The sequence below is a fragment of the Cervus canadensis genome, chromosome 1 (genome assembly GCF_019320065.1).
Source record: "Cervus canadensis isolate Bull #8, Minnesota chromosome 1, ASM1932006v1, whole genome shotgun sequence".
NCBI classification, from domain to species: domain Eukaryota; kingdom Metazoa; phylum Chordata; class Mammalia; order Artiodactyla; family Cervidae; genus Cervus; species Cervus canadensis.
This window is the reverse complement of record NC_057386.1, coordinates 63,994,809-64,015,172: the sequence shown is the minus strand read 5'-3', so window position 1 is coordinate 64,015,172 and position 20,364 is coordinate 63,994,809. Positions and strand designations below refer to the sequence as shown.

Below are 20,364 nucleotides of genomic sequence, written 5' to 3'. Positions count from 1 at the left end.
TTTAGTTTAGTTTAACTTTTTACAGGACTAGTACATGTTCATTGTGGACATTTTCGGAAATAAAGATGAGCAGCAGATGCAAGTGATACTCACTATGATTCCATCACCTTGTGTAGATGCCTGGTTCATCTTGTTGTGTTTGTAGTATGTGCCTGGAGGGCTGGAGCATAGATGCTTCTTGTCTTAATTTATAGAAGTGGGATTCTCCTGATCCTTACCTGACTCTTTTTCAGAGGGGAAGATCTTGACATCTTTCAGTTGTTTAAGACATTTTCCTCTCTAGCTTCTTGCTGGAAAGCCAGTGTGTGCTCACCTCCACATCCAGTGATCCCTCCCTATAAAGCTGCAAACATGAAGGGGAACGTGACCTCTGAAGGAAGATCTGTGTTAGGCCCCCCAGTCTAAGTATCTTATATCCAAAGTACTCAAAATAATAAGACATTTCATTTGTGACTTAGGCTCTGCTATAGTAACTATATATATCGAGCCTCTTCTTTTTTTTCCAGACAGGAATCTCCCCTCCAGCTTATGACTTACTCAACATTTTCATCCTTGGCCTGATCTTTCTGGCTCCCTTAGTAACCCCCTGAGGACTCACTCCAGTGGCTCCAGCTCTCTGGTTTGTGTGGGGCTGTTTATACCCACATGAGTGACCCAGCTCTCCTCTCCCTAACTTGCTTGTTTGGGTTTTTTCTTTGAAACAACAAACTAGTCGATGACTTTCTTTTCTCTTTTCTTAGGTCTGCATTTTTGTTAATTTGAATTTAGCTCTGAAATCCTTATTTTCTGAAAGGAATTCTAAGATGGAATTTAAAATAATGTTGTATTTCAATCATTGGTCCTTTTTCCTTGACCCCCTTTTCCATTTGTCTTTCAGATAAAGAAACTAAAGGCATTCAGTGGAGATGTGGCCAAGCTGTCCCTGGCAGACTCCTTTCTGCACTGCTTAATCCAGGTGCCAAAGTAAGGACCGCCCATCACTGCTCTTGGCAGGGCACGGTTCTTAGGTCTACAGCGTCACACGCTACAGCTCTGCTTCTTGTTTTCCAGCTATTCCCTGCGGATTGAAGCCATGGTGCTAAAGAAGGAATTTCTACCTTCTTGTTCTTCTCTATACACAGATATGACGATCCTAAGGAACGCTACAAAAGGTGAGTAAATACATGATGCGTTGTGTAATTTGTTTTTATTAATTTTGGTAGCAGCCTATTTTTTAAAAACTGTTCAGTTGAAGAGTTGTAGATATGGAAAGTTCCATTTCTGATACACTCTAGAAAGGGAAATGATGTGTTACCAAGGATGGTATTTAAGGTTTAGCTCCATTTACTCCCCCCCCATTAATTAATTTAATTAGTTGACCAGTCAATTTATTAGCATATTATCCTCCAATAAAAGAAAGGCATTTCATCTCAGAAAGTGAGAGTGTCAGTCGCTCATTCGTCTCTGACTCTTTTGCGACCCCATGGACTGTCGTCCACCAGGCTCCTCTGTCCATGGAATTCTCCAGGCAAAAATATTGGAGTGGTAGCCATTCTCTTCTCCCGGAGATCTTCCCGACCCAGGGATCGAAACCAGGTCTCCTGCACTGCGGCAGATTCTTTACCATCTGAGCCACCAGGGAAGCCCATCTTTCATCTCAAGTTTAGGAATAAGCCTGCTGGTTGCAGCGTGCTCTTGTTCCTCTCCTGTATTAGCTTTCTGTGTGTGTATGTGGTTGTGTGTGTGCTGTATGTTGTGTGTGGTGTGTTCAGTGTGTGTGGTGTGTGTGCAGAGTATGTATGTGTTGTGTGTTCTCTCTGTGTGTGCTGTATGTTGTGTGTGGTATGTTCAGTGTGTGGTGTGTGTGCAGAGTATGTATAAGTTGCATGTTCTCTGTGTGCTGTATGTTGTGTGTGGTGTGTTCCGTGTGTGTGGTGTGTGTGCAGAGTATGTATAAGTTGCGTGTTCTCTCTGTGTGTGCTGTATGTTGTGTGTGGTGTGTTCAGTGTGTATGCAGAGTATGTATAAGTTGCGTGTTCTCTGTATGTGTGTGGTTGTGTGTGTGCTGTATGTTGTATGTGGTGTGTTCAGTGTGTGTGCAGAGTATGTATGTGTTGCATGTTCTCTGTATGTATGTGGTTGTGTGTGTGCTGTATGTTGTGTGTGGTGTGTTCCATGTGTGTGGTGTGTGTGCAGAGTATGTATAAGTTGCGTGTTCTGTGTGTGCTGTATGTTCTGTGTGGTGTGTTCAGTGTGTGTGCAGAGTATGTATAAGTTGCGTGTTCTCTCTGTGTGCTGTATGTTGTGTGTGGTGTGTTCAGTGGGTGTGGTGTGTGTGCAGAGTATGTATGTGTTGCACATTCTCTCTGTGTGTGCTGTATGTTGTGTGTGGTGTGTTCAGTGTGTGTGCAGAGTATGTATGTGTTGCGTGTTCTCTCTCTGTGTGTGCTGTATGTTGTGTGTGGTGTGTTCAGCGTGTGTGCAGAGTATGTATGTGCTGTGTGTTCTCTGTGTGGTGCGTGTGTAGCCTGTGTGTATTGCGCATGCGTTGTGTGTGTCATGTGTGTATGGAGGCGCGTGCTCACAGCCTGGGCCCCGGCCGCCTGCCCGTCCCCGCAGACTCTGAGCCTGCGCCCTGCTCTCCGGGAAGCAGGGCTCCTTCCCTCCTGACCCCTCCCCAGCGGTGTCTCCCGCACCCCCAGGTCGCCTCCAGACGCTCACGTCTGAGAGGAGCGAGCCGGCGTTCCCGGTCCTTTGAGCAGCTTGCCCTCGTGGAAAGCCTGCTCAGGCCGCTCTGATGCCTCCTCCACAGAGTTGGGAGCTCGCTTTCCCGCAGGCAGGCAGGTGAGAATGCTGGCCGGAGCCGCCTCCTTCCGGCTCGGAGGCGGACTGGACTCCTGCTTTCCTGCGTTTGGCACCTGGGCTCACAGGCCTCATTCCCTCCTGGTCACTTTCTGCGTCTCTAGTTGTGGTGGTACACTGCTTGTTCCTATTGTTTTCCCTGCTTAGTGACTCTGACTTGTGTTGACATTAAGTCATATTTTCTTCGGCTCATTATCTTTTCTTCACTTAGAGAAGAGACTGGGAATTAAGAGCATTTTCTTCTTTCACTGTGGAGGCCTTTTAAAATTTCTTTCTGTACTAAGGCTAACGCAGCAGCTTTGGAAGGATTGTCTCCTCTGTTCAAACAGAGATGGAAGCGTGTGTTTTCATATTAAGCAATGCAAATTTGTGGGTACCATGGAAATGTTTTTTATCTGGTTACCCTTTAAAACCTGGCCTTCTTAGATAACACAGTATAGGCAGTGATCCAAGTGTAACTTTTTGAAAGTAATACCAGACATAATGGAGAATATTAACAATATCATAGATGACATTTTATTACCTATACCTACTGTAATTTTAGTAATTAAATTATCTCTTTGTCTTTTCAAATACATTAACAAATTTTAATATTGTTTATTTGTCTTGGTGGGTAATACAAAAGATTTATGTTTAAAGAACTAGTTTACCAATATGACAATGATTGAGTTCCTTTTGAAACCTTGAAGCCAATCCAAATAAAATGTTTAGTTTTGAATAAAATGGAAAGATTCTCTGGGTACCTGCCTCTAAGAGTTGGAGCTTTGCAAGTTATTTACATATCATCCCGGCCTGTTTATTTTGTATCTCCTCACAGCTCATCAGCTAAGCAAAATGCTGCTTACTATTCATTTTCATAGTCCGTAAACACAATTTCAAAGGATATAAAGGAAAAAATAAAGAAATAACTGTTGAGGAGATTATTCCTATAACACAGTATGCTGCTTTTCCTAAGATTTTTGTATTTTCCACTCGTTGAAAATTTTCATCCTTGAAGTATACGGGACACTTAAGTGTCATCCGTATTTGATTCCCAGTTTAACAGGATGGGCATCACCAGTAGCTGAGGTACATTAGATACACCGTGCAATGCGCTGCTTTGTTCGTGTCAGTCTTTTACACAACTTAGGGTCAGCATTTGCTTCAGACACACTTAAACCTGGGTGTGGCAGCTGTCTGACGTGTGTCTGAGCGGCAGGCTTCTCTAAGGTACTGTGTGTGCTCTTTCTGACAGAGCTGATGTCCTGTGAGGAATTGCACTCCATATTACACTTGGTGCTACAAGCAGGGAATATCATGAATGCTGTAAGTAAAGTTCAAAAAAATTTTTAAATGTTGCATTTCCGACTTTGTCTGTCTGTCTAAACATGTGTATATATGTTTTTTCTTTTGATTTGTCTTCTTTAGGGAGGGTATGCTGGCAATGCAGTAGGATTTAAACTGTCTTCTTTGCTCAGATTGGCAGACACAAAAGCAAACAAACCTGGGATGAATCTCCTGCACTTTGTTGCACAGGTATGTGGAAGTGATTGACAGAGTGTTCGTGCACCCCCGCTGGGGCCGTGAAGTCTTTCAGAGGTGTAAGGGGGCATCAAACAGTCAGAAGAGGGCATGGTAGATGCCAAGAAGTTGCTGTGTGCAGATTCCTGAGTTGAGTGCACCTGGAGTTACAGGGCTGGAGGGACGTGGGGGGTCGGGACTGGGCACAGAGGTGGGTGAAGCCGGGTGATGAAGGATTCACGCCCACAGGTGGGGAATTTGGATTTCATGCTTTAGCACTGGTGAGCCAGCAGTGGTTTGTACACATCATCATGGCATGACCAGGGATGTTTTTTCCCTAGGAAAATGAGGCAGCATGGGGGATGGGTTGGAGTGGAGAGAGAAGAGAAATAGGGGTGCTTCTTGGTGGAAGCTGGCGTTCATCGTTTGGGAGAGTTGAGAAGCCGAGTGGTGGCCATGGGATAGAGAGCAGAGGCCTGGGTGTTGAAACATTTCTTTCTAGTGTTGAGTCGACTGGAGTTTTGACCAGTTGTGTGTAAAGAGTGAGGGGTCAGAGCAATGAGAGGATGGATAAGTTCATTTTCTTTGTGAACTGGGGGTGAGGGAGCCTTGCCATCCACACAGAGTTTGGGGTCTGAACCCTGCCCACTACTTAGACACATGTGTGACCCCCAGATAACTAGTTACAAAGCCAAAGATCAGCCAAGGACAGTTCCCTGTTTGTTGTTAAATTATCTCAAATAATGAATTGTGCGGGCTTGTTTTTCCTGCTGCATCTCCTTGTTTTGACAGCAATCATATAGACATAGCTTAACCTGGCAGGAAAGCTGTGTTGCAGGCTTAAGTGTGAGCTTCTGAACAGGATGGAAGGGAGAGTCTTGACCTGTTCTTTATTAGCTGTACTTCCTCAGACGAGTTATGTAAGCCTTAAGTTCCTCAGTTTCTTCATCTAATGATGAGGGGCGGGGAGTGATAACCTCAAAACTCGGTAATTGAGGAGGTGGAGGAAGATAATTCCAGACTGTGCTTATTAGCTCAGTGTTCTGAATATAGTAAACTCTCCATAAATAATACACCCTATTATTACTATATTCTTCAGAAGACAGAGGGCATGTGGAACCTGGTACTCACTGAAGAGTCCATTTTCAGGGCATTAAGACCAGAAAACGTGTTCCTCAGCCCTGAGGTCCCCGTTCCAGGTGCTGTGTGGCTTGGTCCCAGCCCCTTGTGGGGAGGTTCCCTGAGTTGCACCCTTCATCCTTGCGTTCCTTTTGCCCTCTGAACAGGGGAAGGATCCAAACTCCTCCGTGGCCCATGCGCCGTCTCATTAAGCTCAGTTTGCAGACTGGTCTAACAGCTGCTGGTGGCTGGGTCACACAGAGGCGTCCTCGCAGGTGTGGTGGTTTTTCGGCAGGATGGATTGGATTCCCTTGGGAGTCGTGGGCCCTGCGAAGCCGCCGCCTCCTTCCACTGAGTTTTCACACGCGTGTGTTGTGTTTCATATCAGGATCAGTTGCTCCGGGAAGTTAAATGTTTCTTGAGAGTAGGAGATTTCCGGTCAGTCTTACTGAGAATGTCAGACTAAGTTTGTGTCTCTGTGAATTACTTTGACTGTATCAAGCCTTGAAGGGGGACAGTGATTTTAGGGTTCCTTTAAGCCCTGAAAAAAATTTCTCCATATAGTGGATAAAATTCCAGTTTTGTCCCCATAGAGTGAGATAAAATTCTGTTTTTGTTCCAGGAAGCCCAAAAGAAAGATGCTATGCTTCTAAATTTTTCTGAAAAATTGCTTCATGTTCAGGAGGCTGCCAGGTAATCAAGGAAGAATATGGTGAGACAAACATGGTTGGTTGTTTTTTTCTTAACTACCTTCTTATGAAAACTGATGAATATTTTACAACTTCTGGATTCAGGTTTGAACTTTTATTTTATTTTATTTTTTTTTAGGTTTGAACTTTTAGAAGTTTTGCCTAGTTGAACTTTCAGACCTTCCTTTCATTTGCTTACAGAGGTGTGTGTGCACCTTTGGAATTAGGAGGGTTTTGAAAAATTAATCTTTATTTTTAATCTAAAAAAAACCCTATTGCAGTTTATTCTAATGAATATCATCAGTGTAAAAATGTATGTATATGGATTAAGAACTTCAAATACCTCCACACCCAAAAGACAGGGCTCAAAGAACATAGCACTTGGAGATGGGATACATCAGTCAAGCTCTCAGGGCCCTACCTCCCTGATTCCTTTAGAATCTAACATGGTACGTTTACTTTCTATTGCATTAAAAGAAGTTGGAACCATATCAAGGGCTGTGAAAGGATTTTGTTTTAAATTAGTCACTCAGCTTTACAGAGAAAGTGTCTAACAAACATAAAGCTCTATTTACATCCCTATTCTTTGCTTCTTATTCTCATATAGATGTGTATTTTAACGTAGCTATAATCTGTGTATCGATTCTAAGTCCTGTGCTTTTAAATTTACAATACATACCCACGCATGTAAATGTTAAATGGTGGTAATGTCCCATAGCCAGCTTTTTAAGGAAAAAGGTCCTGATCTGTAGCTACTGCTGATTTCCATGGTATAAATACTGCTGCCATGGCTGACTTCAAGGTCCCAAGTGGCACTGTCGATTACGGAGCTGGGGAAAGATACCCACAGCCACAGCCGTGTCCCATGAGCAGACGCCAGCAGTCACCTCACGTATCAACCCAGCGCATGTCGTCTGCTTGTTATCTGAGGGACTCTATCCAGTTGGGACAGCTGTGAACCAGATGCACAAACACGCCAACCAGAGCTTTTCCAGCCCCGCCCACCACCGGCCTGCATCTCAGGGATGAGAATGTCTAACCATGGATGATATCTTTTTCAAAGTGAGAGGGTCGGTCCTAAGTGTGAACAGTTGATATAGTTCATAGTTACAGATCACCAGAGTGTTCCTCCCACAGAATGGGCATCTGCTAAGATGTAAACTGTTTTCACTTTTGAATTACTAAAAGAAGTTTGCGTGGAAATATTTTTTCTTCCTCCTAGTACAGAAATGTTTCTAAAAGATACACAGAAATAACGGTTCCATTTCTGGTCAGAGTTAGATGGGGAAGGTTAGCTAGATATTGTCTTAGGAAAAACTTACTAAGGTTTATTTGAACTGGAAATTGAAGTATGGACATAGGACATAGGCGGGTGCCAGTGACCAGTGGAGGTGGAAAACTGCTGTGTAAAGAAAAGTTAGAATTGACAATGGAAGCTTGAAAGCATCTTGATCTATGAACGTGCTAATTGAATTCCTCCTGGACTTAGGTTTCACCTGTTCACTTTCCCAGGTGACACGAACATCATTCATGCTCTATTGATCTCAGTGTGACATTTATAACAAAAGCCTTGCCAGCAACCCCACCATTTCTCTGCAGAACTCTTAGCTGTGTGTCCCTTCTCTCTAAGACGCAGAGGATGGACTCTGGTTGCTTGTGGCGGGCAACGTGCCGTCTGTTCAGTGTCTCTGCATCCCCGTTAGCGTCCTGGTTATCAGCATGTGCCGCCACCTTGCTTTTCATGGGTTAGGGCTTTTGTATTTGCATTTTTGTGACCAGAGGAAAGTATAAGTAAGTGAGTCCTGCTGGACGCTAATGCTGATGGCATAAAGCTGTTGAGACCTAGTTTATGAAAAGCTTCGCAAGTCCTGTGCTTTTGGTTATCTCTCCAGCAAGAACAAAATTACAGCCTGCTCTCTTTGAACCATTATGTGTCTTTAGGCAGGAATCGCCTCTTAGAAAAACATAGGAGGAAACTATAGAGGGTAGTAAAGGTAATTGCAGCAGCCCTCCCCTCTATTTCCAGGGTCCCGTTTGATATCCCTGGGGTGACCGCCCCCTCAACCCTGGTGCCAGCTGCCCACTCTCTCCTTTTTTCTTTCAGATTATCTCTGGACAACACGGAGGTGGAGCTGCACTCGCTCTTTGTCAGGACGAAGACTCTCAAGGAGAACATCCAGCGGGATCGAGAGCTGTGTCAGCAGATGGAAGATTTCCTTCAGGTGAGTGATTCGAGTCAGTCCCTCTGATCTCCTCAGTGGCCCTGTGAGGCCACTTACGTTTGCAGGGCTGTGTTTGTGGAAGCAGCAGGTTCCCATTCATGTTTTCCCCCCTAAGCCAGTCAAAGGAACTTGATATTTCAGTGGCCAGTCTTATGGGGGCGTCCCCAGTGGCTCAGCAGTAAAGCATCTGACTGCAATGCAGGAGACGCAGGAGACCCAGGTTTGATCCCTGGGTCAGGAAGATCCCCTGGAGAAGGAAATGGCAACCCACTCCAGTATTCTTGCCTGGAAAATTCCATGGACAGAGGAGCCTGGCAGGCTACAGTCCATGGAGTTGCTAAGAGTTGGACACAACTGAGCAGATGAGCATGCATCCTTTGCTGGATTGGTTTTCCGGCAGAGGATGTGGAATATGTCCAACCCTGAGCCCTCGGTTAGAGATGGGGGTCTCTGTTTATTTCTGCTTGGTCTGCAGGATGGCACCCACTCCCATGTGGACTGGGATCACTTATGCTTACGCTTGGCAGCTGCTGCCTGGCGACTCAGGTTTTGGTTTGAAAGCTCAGTTCTGGAGTTCCTGCCTCCCAATTAAACTTCTGGATGCCAGAATGAGGTTCTCACTGAAGACACCTGAGCACTTGGGCTGTTCTTCCTTCAGTTGTTTCTGTGGAAGAAACAAGCTCCGTTTTGGCATGTTTTATAGGGAGGCAGGAGAGCACGCTGGAGTCAGTGCCTCCTACCACCCCGATCCACCAGCCCACAGGGTGTGGTGGGAGCTGCCCCGAGTAACATCAACAGAAGCCAGCAGAGTGGACCTGTTTGTGACAGCTCATCGTGACTCACTAATCACATAGTCTGACATACTTCTTTTATCTTCCGTATTTAAAAAAAAAAAAAAAGTGGCACCTCTTCATGCTTTCAGTCTTCAGGAAATGGTGTGCTACTCAATTTGCCTTTGCCAAACAGATCTTGAAAGCTCGGTGTCAGGGCTTTGAGGCTTATGAGCCAGGATGCGTGAGGCAGGGCTGCCCTGGGAGGTGGGAAAGGGACCGTGTGCTTGAAGATCAGACCAAGGTCAGCCACAGCCTCCCTTGGTTTCCTTGAAATGAAGCCACATCAGACGCTGTGAGCTGCAGCTCCCGTCAGTGACCACCTGATTCTGTTTGGCTCTGCTGAGAGTTTGTTTTTATTATTAAACACGTATTCTGTATTTTCTTTCAAACATCACTGAACTTTCATTTTCCCTTAAAAGTGCACAGATTTTCTTCTCTGAGACAACTAAGTAGACATCACCACAGAATCACATGAACAGGAGCTAGGAAAACACTCAGCAATAAATAAGCCTGTTCAGACAAATGGAACGATCCAGGAATGTGAGGAGAAGGCCTGCCACACGTTGAGAGGAGCATTCCGGAGGCTTGTTTCTCGGTTCTTATATGAGATGTTAATTTCTTCTGTGAAATGGCAGCACAGGAAAGCTTACGATGCAGAGTCGCACACCCACACAGCTGCTGAGAGGCAGTCTTGTTTTCACTCTAAACTCATCTTCCTGGTACTCATTTTTATCTATGTAAGTAGAATATTCCATACAGCTACTTATTTTTCCCAAGTTTACTTTCTTTTTAAATAGGGGAAATACAATTTTTAATGTAGGTTAGGGTCAGGCCACAGAAGGCCCTGAATGCCAGTCTGAAAACTTTGCTCTCTGAGCCAGGTGGGGAACGATTGAAGGGTTTTTTAAAAAATCATTTATTTTATTTATCATTTTGACAGTGCTGGGTCTTCATTGCTGCTCTGGCTTTTTCTCCAGTTGCAGTGTGTGGGCTTTCACTGCGTGGCTTCTCTTGTTGCAGAGCACGGGCTCTGGGATGGGCGGGCCCCAGTGTTTACAGCTCCCGGGCTCTGGAGCACAGGCTGGATAGTTGTGGCAGACGGGCTTAGTTGCTCCACGGCATATGGGATCTTCCTGGAACAGGGATTGAACCCGTGTCTCCTGCATTGGCAGGCAGACTCTTCACTACTGAGCCACCAGGGAAGCCCCATTGAAGGTTTTTGAGTAGAAAAATGATCTACTATTTGCAGATCTGTTTCACATTTTGACCCTTTGGGTGAGAAGTATCAGGTGCGCTGGGGTGGACTTGACACTCCATAGCAGACAAGTTTGAGTTGAAAAGTTGGCTACCACAACTACCGATCTGTCATTCACGCTTTGCCAGCATTGCTTTGAACTTTTTCATCTGTGGCCCCAACCATGAGGGAAGAGTTCAGAAACTAGCTCTTGGCCAGTGACTCCAAGCATGGTGACTTTGCAGGCTCAGTTCAGAAGGCTTCACTCTCCAAGTCCTGGGCGGCCTGCAAGCATCCAGGCACTCTGCCGTCCCCACAGGATCTGACAATGAGATATCCCAGGTAGAGTAAGCTCCCATGAAGGTTCCTGTCAAAGTCCTGTTTTTCTGCAGTTGAGCTGTTCTTGGCTAGGATCCATCTTTCCCCCTGTGCAAGAACGACAGGCAGAGATTTATCCTTCCATTAATACCCTTCCCTCCATGAAGAAAAACATAGCGTGAATGCACACACTGCCTCGGGCTACTGACTTAGATGGTTCCTTTCTCTGGCATTTCATTTCCTAAATAGTTTTGGTTTCCTACTACTTCTCGAAGGCATTTGGTGTGAGAATAGGGCTTTGAAAGGGGATGGTGCGTGGAGTGGATAGGAAGGAGCTCATCTTCTTAAACTTCCTCTTTCTCTTGAGATTCTCCTTTGTGTTCCGCACGCGAGCCCAGTGGCCGGGGGGCAGCCCACAGCATCACCATTGCCCAGGCCTGGCCCCCTACCCAGAAGAAGTTTCTCAAATATCAGTTTGGCCAAAAAGTCTGTTCAGGGAAAAAAACTTACAGAAAAACCGGAACAAACTTTTTGGCCAACCCAATTAAAGTGTGATTTCATGCAACCCCATTGCATGCCTTCTTCATAAAATCCTTGTTTCCCAGTGAAAAAGAAAGCACATGAGGCTTCAGTGTGAGCCTAACAGCGCTCATTTGGGGTTAAGTTTAAACCCTTCCAAACTGTGAATAAGACAACTGGTCAACACAAGAGACTTCTGGGGCCCTGAAGCAGACCCATGACCAGTGTGTGACTCAGTCATGAGGGCAGGAAGAACAGGGGCAGACGGGGTTTTCCTTAATGACGCCGACTCTATGCTGGTGCCGTGTGCCCAGTGACATTACGGGGGGACTCTGGGTTGGCGATAGCCTCCAGGTTAAAGCTCCTCAGCTCCTCTGGCTCCCCTCACACAGGGGTCCACCTTGCTCCCCGGAGTTTTGTTTGGGGTGACTCACTCCCCTGTCGGCTCTGGGGGTCCCGCTGTAAGATCTGAGATGGAGCCCCGGGCCCCTGGCGGCTGCCGAGCGCTCACCTCCACGTCTGCTGTCTGTCCTTCCCCCGCAGTTTGCCCTGGAAAAGCTGACCGAGCTGGAGCGGTGGAAGCGAGAGCTCCAGGTCGAGGCCCACACCCTCATCGACTTCTTCTGCGAAGACAAGGACACCGTGAAGCTAGACGAGTGCCTGCAGATATTCAGAGACTTCTGCGTCAGGTTCAACAAAGCAGTGAAGGTACAGCTCGGGGCAGCTCCGCGTTTTCTGAGTTGTCTGGATTTCTGCCTCTCCTCTGCCCAGCCTGGCCCTGCCTGTGGCGGAAAGGGGCCTCGGTGGCTTCACAGCATCAGGAAGGTCTGGCCCCGGGGGCGCTGCCTGGCTGTTCCCAGGATTCCGGGCAGGCTCTGCCCTCTCAGCCCCGAGCCTTCCCCTGTTGGCAAGCCTAACGTGTGCTGCTCATTCCAGTGCTCGCTCTGATGCTCTAAAAGCGTTTTGTTCGTCAGGCTTGTTTAGGATGGCAGTCACGCTATTAAGGCATCTCTTTGAAGATCCTTCTGTCTTCCCAGGAGACACTTTCCTCCTTCAGGGGGACCTTTCTCGCAGTGGGGTGATCGGAAGGCCCCTTTGCCTGTCTTTTGAGCTCTGTAGCCATTGTCAGGGGTCGGCATCCGGGGAACCAGGCTGTCCATGGCCAGAGCAGGCTTCAGAATGCCCAGAGACTGAGGGAGCAGCTGCTGTCTGCACACAACCGCTGCAGCCTTGCCCATCAGCCTCCCATTCATAATCTCTGAGTTCATGCAGAATCCAGAAAACTCTTTGGGTTTCTTGACTTTGCACATAAAACTTTCAACTGCCAAGTAAAAACAGAATAACAGCCCACCAATTCAGGTGTTGATAAGGAACCAAATACCCCTGTGCGCCTCTTTTCCTCAATACTAAGCGCACGTTTGTCCACAGCTGACTTTCTTTGAGGGGCTGCTCACTGTCTCTGCAGCCCCAAATGAGTAGCTCAGAGTGACTGGAGTTCTCAAACCGCCTTTCTCTGTCTGCTGAAAAGGAGGCTGAGCCTGTGGCCACGTTTCCACTCCTCTGTCCAAGCAGTGAGGTCAGCAGGGGAGGTGCTGGTGGGGTGGTACTGGCCAAACTGGCCCTGAGACCTTCACTCCCAGTCGGAGTTCTCCACGCTTGTGAGGCTGCCTGGGTGACGCTCTCAACCCAGCTGTCCTGAGAGCCAGGAGCTGGCCCTGTGCGCTCCGCAGGCAGCCCTGAAAGAAGACCTGGGGACCCTGGGGAGGCCGAGGCTGCAGGAGGGGCCCAGAGTCCCCGGTGGTCAGAGCCAGAGGCTCACAGAAACTTGGAAGGGAAAGTGCACCACTTGGAAGGGAAAGTCCACTGTTTGCGGAAATTGATTTTCAAGTAAAAAGCACTAACGATAGCAGATTTGGGTTGTGGGCTCCTCACATTTACGTGGCACGAGTATAGTTAAGGTGCAGGCAGTAAACTGTGTTTGGTGTGTGCATTTGTTCTGTTCGGTTTTGTTGGGGGAGGGCTGGCTCCTTGGGGCAGAGTGAAAGGCAGAACGGTTGATAAAGCAGATCCTCTTCTCTGATTGTGGGAAGTGTGTAGGGCACAAGGGACAGAGCCTCTGTGGCATTTCTGGTGTTTACCAGGGAGCATTCAGAGATCACAGGCATCTCTTAATATCCTGAGTCTGCATTTCTGCATCCAAATCCCTAAGTAGAATGTGTGCACATGAGTGTGTGTGTGTAGATATATGTGTATATGTATGTATGTGTACAACACTGATTCAGACTCCTTTTAATACCCGTAGTATTTTTCTCTCTGTGCTTAAATGGTACTCCTGGAAGTCCCTTCTGTTTCACCCTACTTAGAAACCAAGTTGCATTTCCTGGGAGTTGAGGTCATGGACAGGTGTGCAGTCACAGCCCACACTGAGCACAGTGTCTTGACTGGAAGTTGGGCCCCAGGTTCCAATGACCACCTTAGGCAGATGGTTGGGGTCAGGCCTGGTGTATCCCGGTCATGCCCACGCAGCTTGAGGAGAACAGAGGCCTCCAGGCTCCTGGCACGTGCACCTGCAAACACAGGCCGTCTCCCTCAGTGAGTGAAGCCCGTAACTCAGGGCTCTCCTCCAGCCAGTGTCTCTCGCTGGGGTGTTCGGATAGCTAGCTCTGGAACTGCACTCGGTCGCCACGTCTCATGCATCTACCCCCTCTCCACCCTGCCTTCAGGACAACCACGAACGCCAGGTGCAGGAGCTGAGGCAGCGGCAGCGGCTCAAGGAGCTGGAGCAGAAGCGGCGATCCTGGACAGCGGGGGAGTTTGGATTTGGCCGGAGCAGCAGTGAGAATGATGTGGAGCTGTTGACCAAGAGGGACGCGGAGGACCTGCCCCCGTTTCTTTGCTGCAGGCCCCCCACCACCCGCCGCTCCCGCCTCTCCCTGGACACCATGGCCGACCGGGAGCTGCTGAACTTCCTGGAGAGCTCCATGGGCAGTCCTGAGAAACTCAAGCCCAGCAACTCATCCCGGGGCTGCCTCTGGCAGGTGCCACCCGACAGAGCCTGCAGGGAGCCTGGAGAACCAAGGGGCCAGGACTCCAGCCTAGCGCACAGACCTAGGGTCTTGGAGGGCCAGGAGGAAGCCCCCCACCCCACCACGGCTTGGCCGAGCTGGCTCCCTGCAGCCCACCCTGAGGATCCCGCCTGCGCTCTGCGCCGCCCTCGGCGCAGTGGGGTCAACACCCTCCGAAAGAGGAGCAGCGCACCGGTGGGCATGGATCCTGTGAGGTCCTCGCCCCCACTCTCACCATTGGCTCTAGGGATTAGGGAGCATGAGCTGGTGACCGGGCTGGCCCAGTTCGACCTCCAGGCTCCCAAGGGCCCGGAGGAGCCGGCCGGGCTGACTGGGAATGACTGCAGCCCAATGGAGCTGGTGTCCGTGAGGGGTGAGAGCCCACAGTCCCTGGGCGCCACCAATAGCAGCCCGACGCCTGTGGGCAGAGGTGCCCAAGTGGGTCCCGGCCAGGGACCTGTCCCCCAGGATGGCGGTGCAGCCCCTTGTGAGCCCAGAGGCACAGCTGCGCTCTCTGAGGGGAGCAGTGACCCTGAGCGCCAAGATCCTGGGCCTCTGTTCTGCATCTCCGACACCAGCGACTGCTCGCTGACCCTGGACTGCTCTGAGGGAGCCAACTCCAGACCCTTAGAGGGGGACCCGGGCGAGGCGGGCGATGGGGAGGGTTCCATGTCCCCCGGGGCCTGGGAGATGGGCGGCAGTCAGGCCTCCTCCAACCCCATCTGTAGCCTGACTGCGGAGGCTCCCGCTGCTGCCTCCACCCCCGGCTCGGGCTTCGTCTCAGAGAGGAGCGAGCGGGAGAGCTGCAAGGGCGGACCGCCCAGGGACAGGCCGGCCAGAGGGAGGGAGGCGCCGGCCCTCAGGAGGAGCTCCCCCAGAGAGGCTCAGCCGTTGGCGGGGCCGTCCCGGGCCGGGGCCGCCCGGCGGAGCGCAGGGCCGGCAGGGCCCGTGCGGCCGGCGGGGCCCGTGCGGCCGGTGAGGACGCTGACCGGCTGCGAGAACGAGAGCATGCGCAGGGTCGTGCCCATCTCGCGCGCTGGCCGCGCGCCCCCGGCCCCCAAGGGCAGCCCCCGCGAGGCCCCCAGCGGGCCCGACCCGCCCCCGCCCCTGGCGCGCCGCAGCTCCATGCGGGGGACCTCGGACGCGTCGCCAGCGAGGCCCGCGACGGCGGCGGCCCGGCCCGGGAGGGAGACCCCCTCTCTGCTCCGGAGCTCCTTCAGGAAGCCCAGCGCCAAGCCCCTGCGCAACGTGCCGCGGCCGAAGCCCGAGGAGGACAAGGCATGCCGCTCCGGCGCCCAGGGCCCCGATGGCCCCGGAGATCCGCCCTGCGCCCAGCCGGCTGCCAGCGTGCCCCGGGGCCCGGCCGCGGTCCCCAGCTTCGCTCGCAACACGGTCGCCTCCTCGTCTCGAAGCCAGAGGCTCGACCCTCCTGCTCTGGTCAGAGCCCCCGGCCTCACGCGGACCATGTCTCAGCGGCAGCTGAGAGTGAAGGGCGGCCCCGAGGACAGCGCCCCCAAGGACAGCGGCGCCCTCCGGCGGGCCGGCAGCGCCCGTACCCTGCGGAAGGGGTCCGAGTGCGCCGAGGGCCCCAGGGCCGGCGCGGAGACCCCACCGAAGGGCCGCGGGGCCGGCGAAAGGGCCTCCCTCCGGCTGAAGGAGGCCAATCGCGCGGCGCTGGGGAAGGGGCTTCATCCCTTACGTAAGTGAGGGGCATCCGCCCTCCCCGCTTGCCTTTTGGGGTTCGGTTGGTGAGGACTGACTTGTGCAAAAGGCCGACCCTAAATGTCTGTTCCACATAGAGCCCCCCGCTGGTGCTACCTGCCAGTGCCCCTGAAGGTGTAGCCTGCTGGACCCACATCCCCGCTGGACCATCGGCTCCGCATCGGCCAGGGAGGTGGACCTGCTGAGCCCCGTCCTCCAAACACAGAGACCCGTGGACGACTCAGACAACGTCGTTGTCTGACTCAACATCATCTGATGTTCTTAGGTGACGAGTAACAAGATTTCGGGGCCAGTTTTTATATAGCAGTGACATTTTTTACTGTTATAAAAATTAAACGTTGTTTTAGTTGGTTCCTTTCACAGAGTGAAATGCCTCCCAGGGGAAAAATGATGAAGGTATTTTTTATCTTCCTAGTTCCCTGGCCTCAGGGTTCCACCTGCCCGTGCTGTGCATTGCGGGCAACTGGACTTCTGCCAGAAAGCCTTTGGGTGTCCTGTGGTTGCCACCGTCTTCCTGAAGACTGTTCCTTGCTCATCTCCACCTGCTACCTTTGGTGAGGTGAACAGGAGGGAAAGTGAAACTGGTGGACAGAAATCTGGTGCTCCCTGTGTGTTGGGACTGTGGGGCTAGCCTCCCCTGTAGATGGGTGGCCACCCCTGGGAGAATGCTGGAGCTTCCAGAATTTAGAGGTGCCATATTTTGATGGAAGGTCGTCAGGACTGATCAGCTGAGCACATCTTTCCCGTTCTCTGTTTTCTCATTTGAGTATTTGTTGTAAAACTCAGTGAAGGCTGCTATGACTTGTGTTCACTCTAGTTCCTCTAGGGAGGAATAAACCCAGACTTTCTCCTTTGCTAATGTGACCTGGAGCCTGGAGAGAAAGAATCACTTTCTCTCTCCATGATATTTTTAAATGTTGATGTCTGTTCTTTGGTACAGTGGTTTTAAATCCTGAGAAAAACCAGGTCAAGTTTTAAAATCCAGACCAAAATTGAAATTGCTTTAAGAAGACTTTATACTATCAGGAAAATTTTGAAGAAAAAAAAGTAAGGCTTCATTCAAAAGAGAAAAACATACTACTCGGTTCCAATTTCACTGTTTCCGTCCCAACTAGCTAATTGGGAAGTGGGGGAATTCTTGAGACATTTTTATTATTTAAAAACTGCCCTTTCTCCCACTTTTTCACTTTTGATCACTTATTAGTGAAACTTTGTTTTAGATCTGACAGCGGGAGGTGGATTTTGGCAAATATAGTAATGTATTCCTGGTGAATCCATACGGTTGATGTTACAGTCTCCCTGCTGTAGAATGTTGCCTTCCGTCCAAATCAATTAGAAACTCTGAGCTTCCATAAGTCAGCTAAACTGAAAAGGAAAACAAAGCACCTGACCACAAAACCTCTTGTAAAAATAGCCCTGAGTAGTATTTCCAGGGCTCCACAAAGATGGTTGTGAGAATCCTGAGCCATTTTCACCATCTCAAAAGCCTTAAAAAAAAATCATGTATTTAACCATGCAGACAAACCTGTTTGAAACCTAGGGCCTATGAAAGAGGTCAAAATTTGTGGGTTTGTGGGTAGTGCCAGGGTTGTGGCTCCTTGGGGAACCCTGGAAAGCAGGGTCCAAATCCCTGTTCCCTCACTGATGCGGTAAGGCTTTGGCAAGTCACTCCCTCTCCTTAAGCCTCTGTTTCCCAGTCTGCATAAGTGGGGGCATGGCCTCTGCTGTGGTCTTCAAGGGTTCTGCCAACTCCCAGAGTCCAAGTCATCGTGAATAGCCAAGAACTCATTTCTGCCGTGGGATCAGCTTCCAGAACTAAACTCCAGCATTTCCACAGTGGAGGTCTCACATAAAGGCTTGCTGAGAAGAAAGCACCTTCAGAATGAGTTGTTGCTTTGAAATCTAATAAGCTGAGTTTCCTGAGAAGTGGTGTTTTGCTTAGCCCTGTGGACCACTTGTATGCATCTGTGTGAGCAGGTGATCATTCTATTACCTTTTATTGGTAGTAAGCTTGGAAAAATAATTTAAATATATAATGCAGAAATGTAAATAATTTTATATATAAATTTTAAGATGAACTGAATGTATTTAAAGGTCCATTTATATGTTTGTTCTTTTATGTAATGTGTAGTTTAATAAAGTTCATGTTTATGAGATTTGTGTTTTCTCCTCAATTGCTTCTGTGGATGTGGGCATGTGACCCCGGTAAGAGAGTGCATCATTTCCTGTACAGAGAGAAGGGTGGAGATGGGGTGGACAGGAGGTGCCAGAAGGTTGGGATAGAGCAGCCAAAAGTCTCCAGAGCCAAAATCAGCTGTTGATGTGTGTCTTCTTAATAGCATAGAACCTGCATTTAACTGCGCGGGCCCCGGGAGGGGGCCTTGCACCACACCTGGGATGCAGGCATCCATCTGATATGCGGGCCATGCATGGAATGTTCAGCACCTCATGCACACTTGCATTATTCCATGTTGTGGGCCAACCTTTGCGCAATCTCCATGGGGCCGGCAAGTCTGGATCTGCTTCTGTGCGCTCGCGTGTGTTTTTTCTCAGGACGCTATTGGGAAATCACAGCTCACCTCTGTGGCTGCCTCAGGAATAAGTAGAGAGGGAGGGAGGCGTGCTTTTATTTGAAATGCAGTATTGGTTTGAAAAGAAAGGGGGATTGTGTGTAAGATGAGACTCATCCCTTGGGATTTCCTATCAAGTTTTAGTCCTAGCTGCTCTCCCAATTTAGCTGACGGGTTAGAAGAAGATCCTGGGGTCAGACAGCAATGGATGAGAGAGCAGATTATGTCCTTGTCTTGCTTGTGAGGTGCTGCCCCGTAGACATTTAGAGCCTGGTTTTGCCTGTTGGAAGCGGTTTTTAACATTGGACCCCTCCTCTATCATCATCCCTGTGGTAACTGGGCTTACTGACACAAACCAGAGCGAGGCCTTTTATTTCCATAGTGGGTCTCAAGTAGTTCTCTTAGCGCTTTCATTTTCTCAAGGAACCTGTATTCTAGTCTTCCTTCTAAAGATTCTCATTGAAACCCAGGGACCACAGTTTCCTAATTGTTCAGTCTGCATATTTATATATTATGGTGAGAGGCTCTGGAACGGTTTGATAGAACTACTAATTCAGGTTTCTGAGATGAACAAATTCACCAACTCCTGCCTCTAAGGGCATAGTCTTTCCCTCCCCTATCTCCTCCCATCTAGCAATGATGATGTTTTGCAGTTCCACAGAATTTTATATTGAAACTTAAACTTTGTTCTTAATTCTTCATTATACTTTCGCTTCATGCTTCAGTCCTGCCATAAAAATAGAAGAGTTTGTTGTTTTTTTTTTTTCTGGTATGTATTCCTGAGCACATTTAAGCATACACGTTTAAGCCAAATGTGACTAAGAGACATTGCAGTTGACCCACTAAGTACTTCTTAAAATTATTTGGGTTGTGAGCACAAACAAAATGGGTGACAGTGGGTCAGTAGAGTCACCCTACTCAGCTTCTGTGGAGCTACAGTACACAGCTGGGAATGAATCCGGGACAGGCTTGAAAACATAACCCGGAGCAACCTCTCCAGGGGTATTTTCATCCGCAAATACCTTCCAGTGAAATGCCCTGTGGCTCGCTGGGATTTGTCAGTGAAGACAAAGGTAATGTCCTTGTGGTTGAAGAAAGTGGCTTTTCCGTCTTCTGGACCAGAGCCTGGCAGCTCATTGCCTCCGCTTTCCTTCCTCGTTGGCAGGTGGGACAACTGGCCCCACTGTAAGGGGGGTCACGGCCTGAGCAGCACCCATGGTCTCCTTCATGGGCCTTGACCAAAGGCCACCTGGAGCCTGGCGCGACCTGACCACCCCACTGTCAATGCTCGAGGTCCTCTTAGGCACTTTAGTACCAGACCTCTGGAGTCAGGCTTTGCCCTCAGCCTCCTCAGAAACATTCAAACGCTGAGTCATAGAGGCGGTCCCTAACTTGCTAGCAGATGACGTTCCCCAAATTTGCTCAAAATTAGACTTGAGAAATTCAGAATGCACATTCCCCAAGCAATCATGTCATGGTTATAGGTAGGTTTCCAAGGCAGCCCGTCAGAAACTTCCTTAACCCATCCTTGGGTGGACAGCGGCACTGGTTTTGTAGGTGAGAACCTCACTTGTAACTGTCGTCCTGGGGGAAACACCAGGGTGCTGCGAACGTGTCCCCCTAGTTAATGACGTTATGTGGAGGTGAAGGCACGCTCACGTTCACTCTCTGCCACTGGACAAGAAAAGCCTCTCCACTCAGGTCAGCCACAGGAGCGCCCGTCTCCTAGGCC

At 49.4% G+C, this 20,364-nt stretch overlaps 1 protein-coding gene across 6 annotated transcripts in view; it reads left to right on the top strand.

The window, feature by feature from the left end:
• The window catches only part of FHDC1 (FH2 domain containing 1), a 41,015-nt gene extending 22,799 nt beyond the window's left edge, over window positions 1-18,216 (top strand). For 5 of the 6 annotated variants that reach the window (XM_043484472.1, XM_043484485.1, XM_043484464.1 and 2 more), the window contains exons 5-13: window positions 878-963; window positions 1,051-1,151; window positions 4,076-4,146; window positions 4,249-4,356; window positions 6,083-6,153; window positions 8,254-8,371; window positions 11,819-11,983; window positions 13,999-16,039; window positions 16,140-18,216. In XM_043484472.1, coding sequence (XP_043340407.1) covers window positions 878-963; window positions 1,051-1,151; window positions 4,076-4,146; window positions 4,249-4,356; window positions 6,083-6,153; window positions 8,254-8,371; window positions 11,819-11,983; window positions 13,999-16,039; window positions 16,140-16,174 — 2,796 coding nt within the window. In that variant the 3' untranslated portion in view covers window positions 16,175-18,216. Of the gene's footprint in view, window positions 1-877; window positions 964-1,050; window positions 1,152-4,075; window positions 4,147-4,248; window positions 4,357-6,082; window positions 6,154-8,253; window positions 8,372-11,818; window positions 11,984-13,998 lie in introns of all 6 variants that reach the window. The other variant, XM_043484494.1, reaches the window with a different exon arrangement.
• Window positions 18,217-20,364: the final 2,148 nt, after the last annotated feature.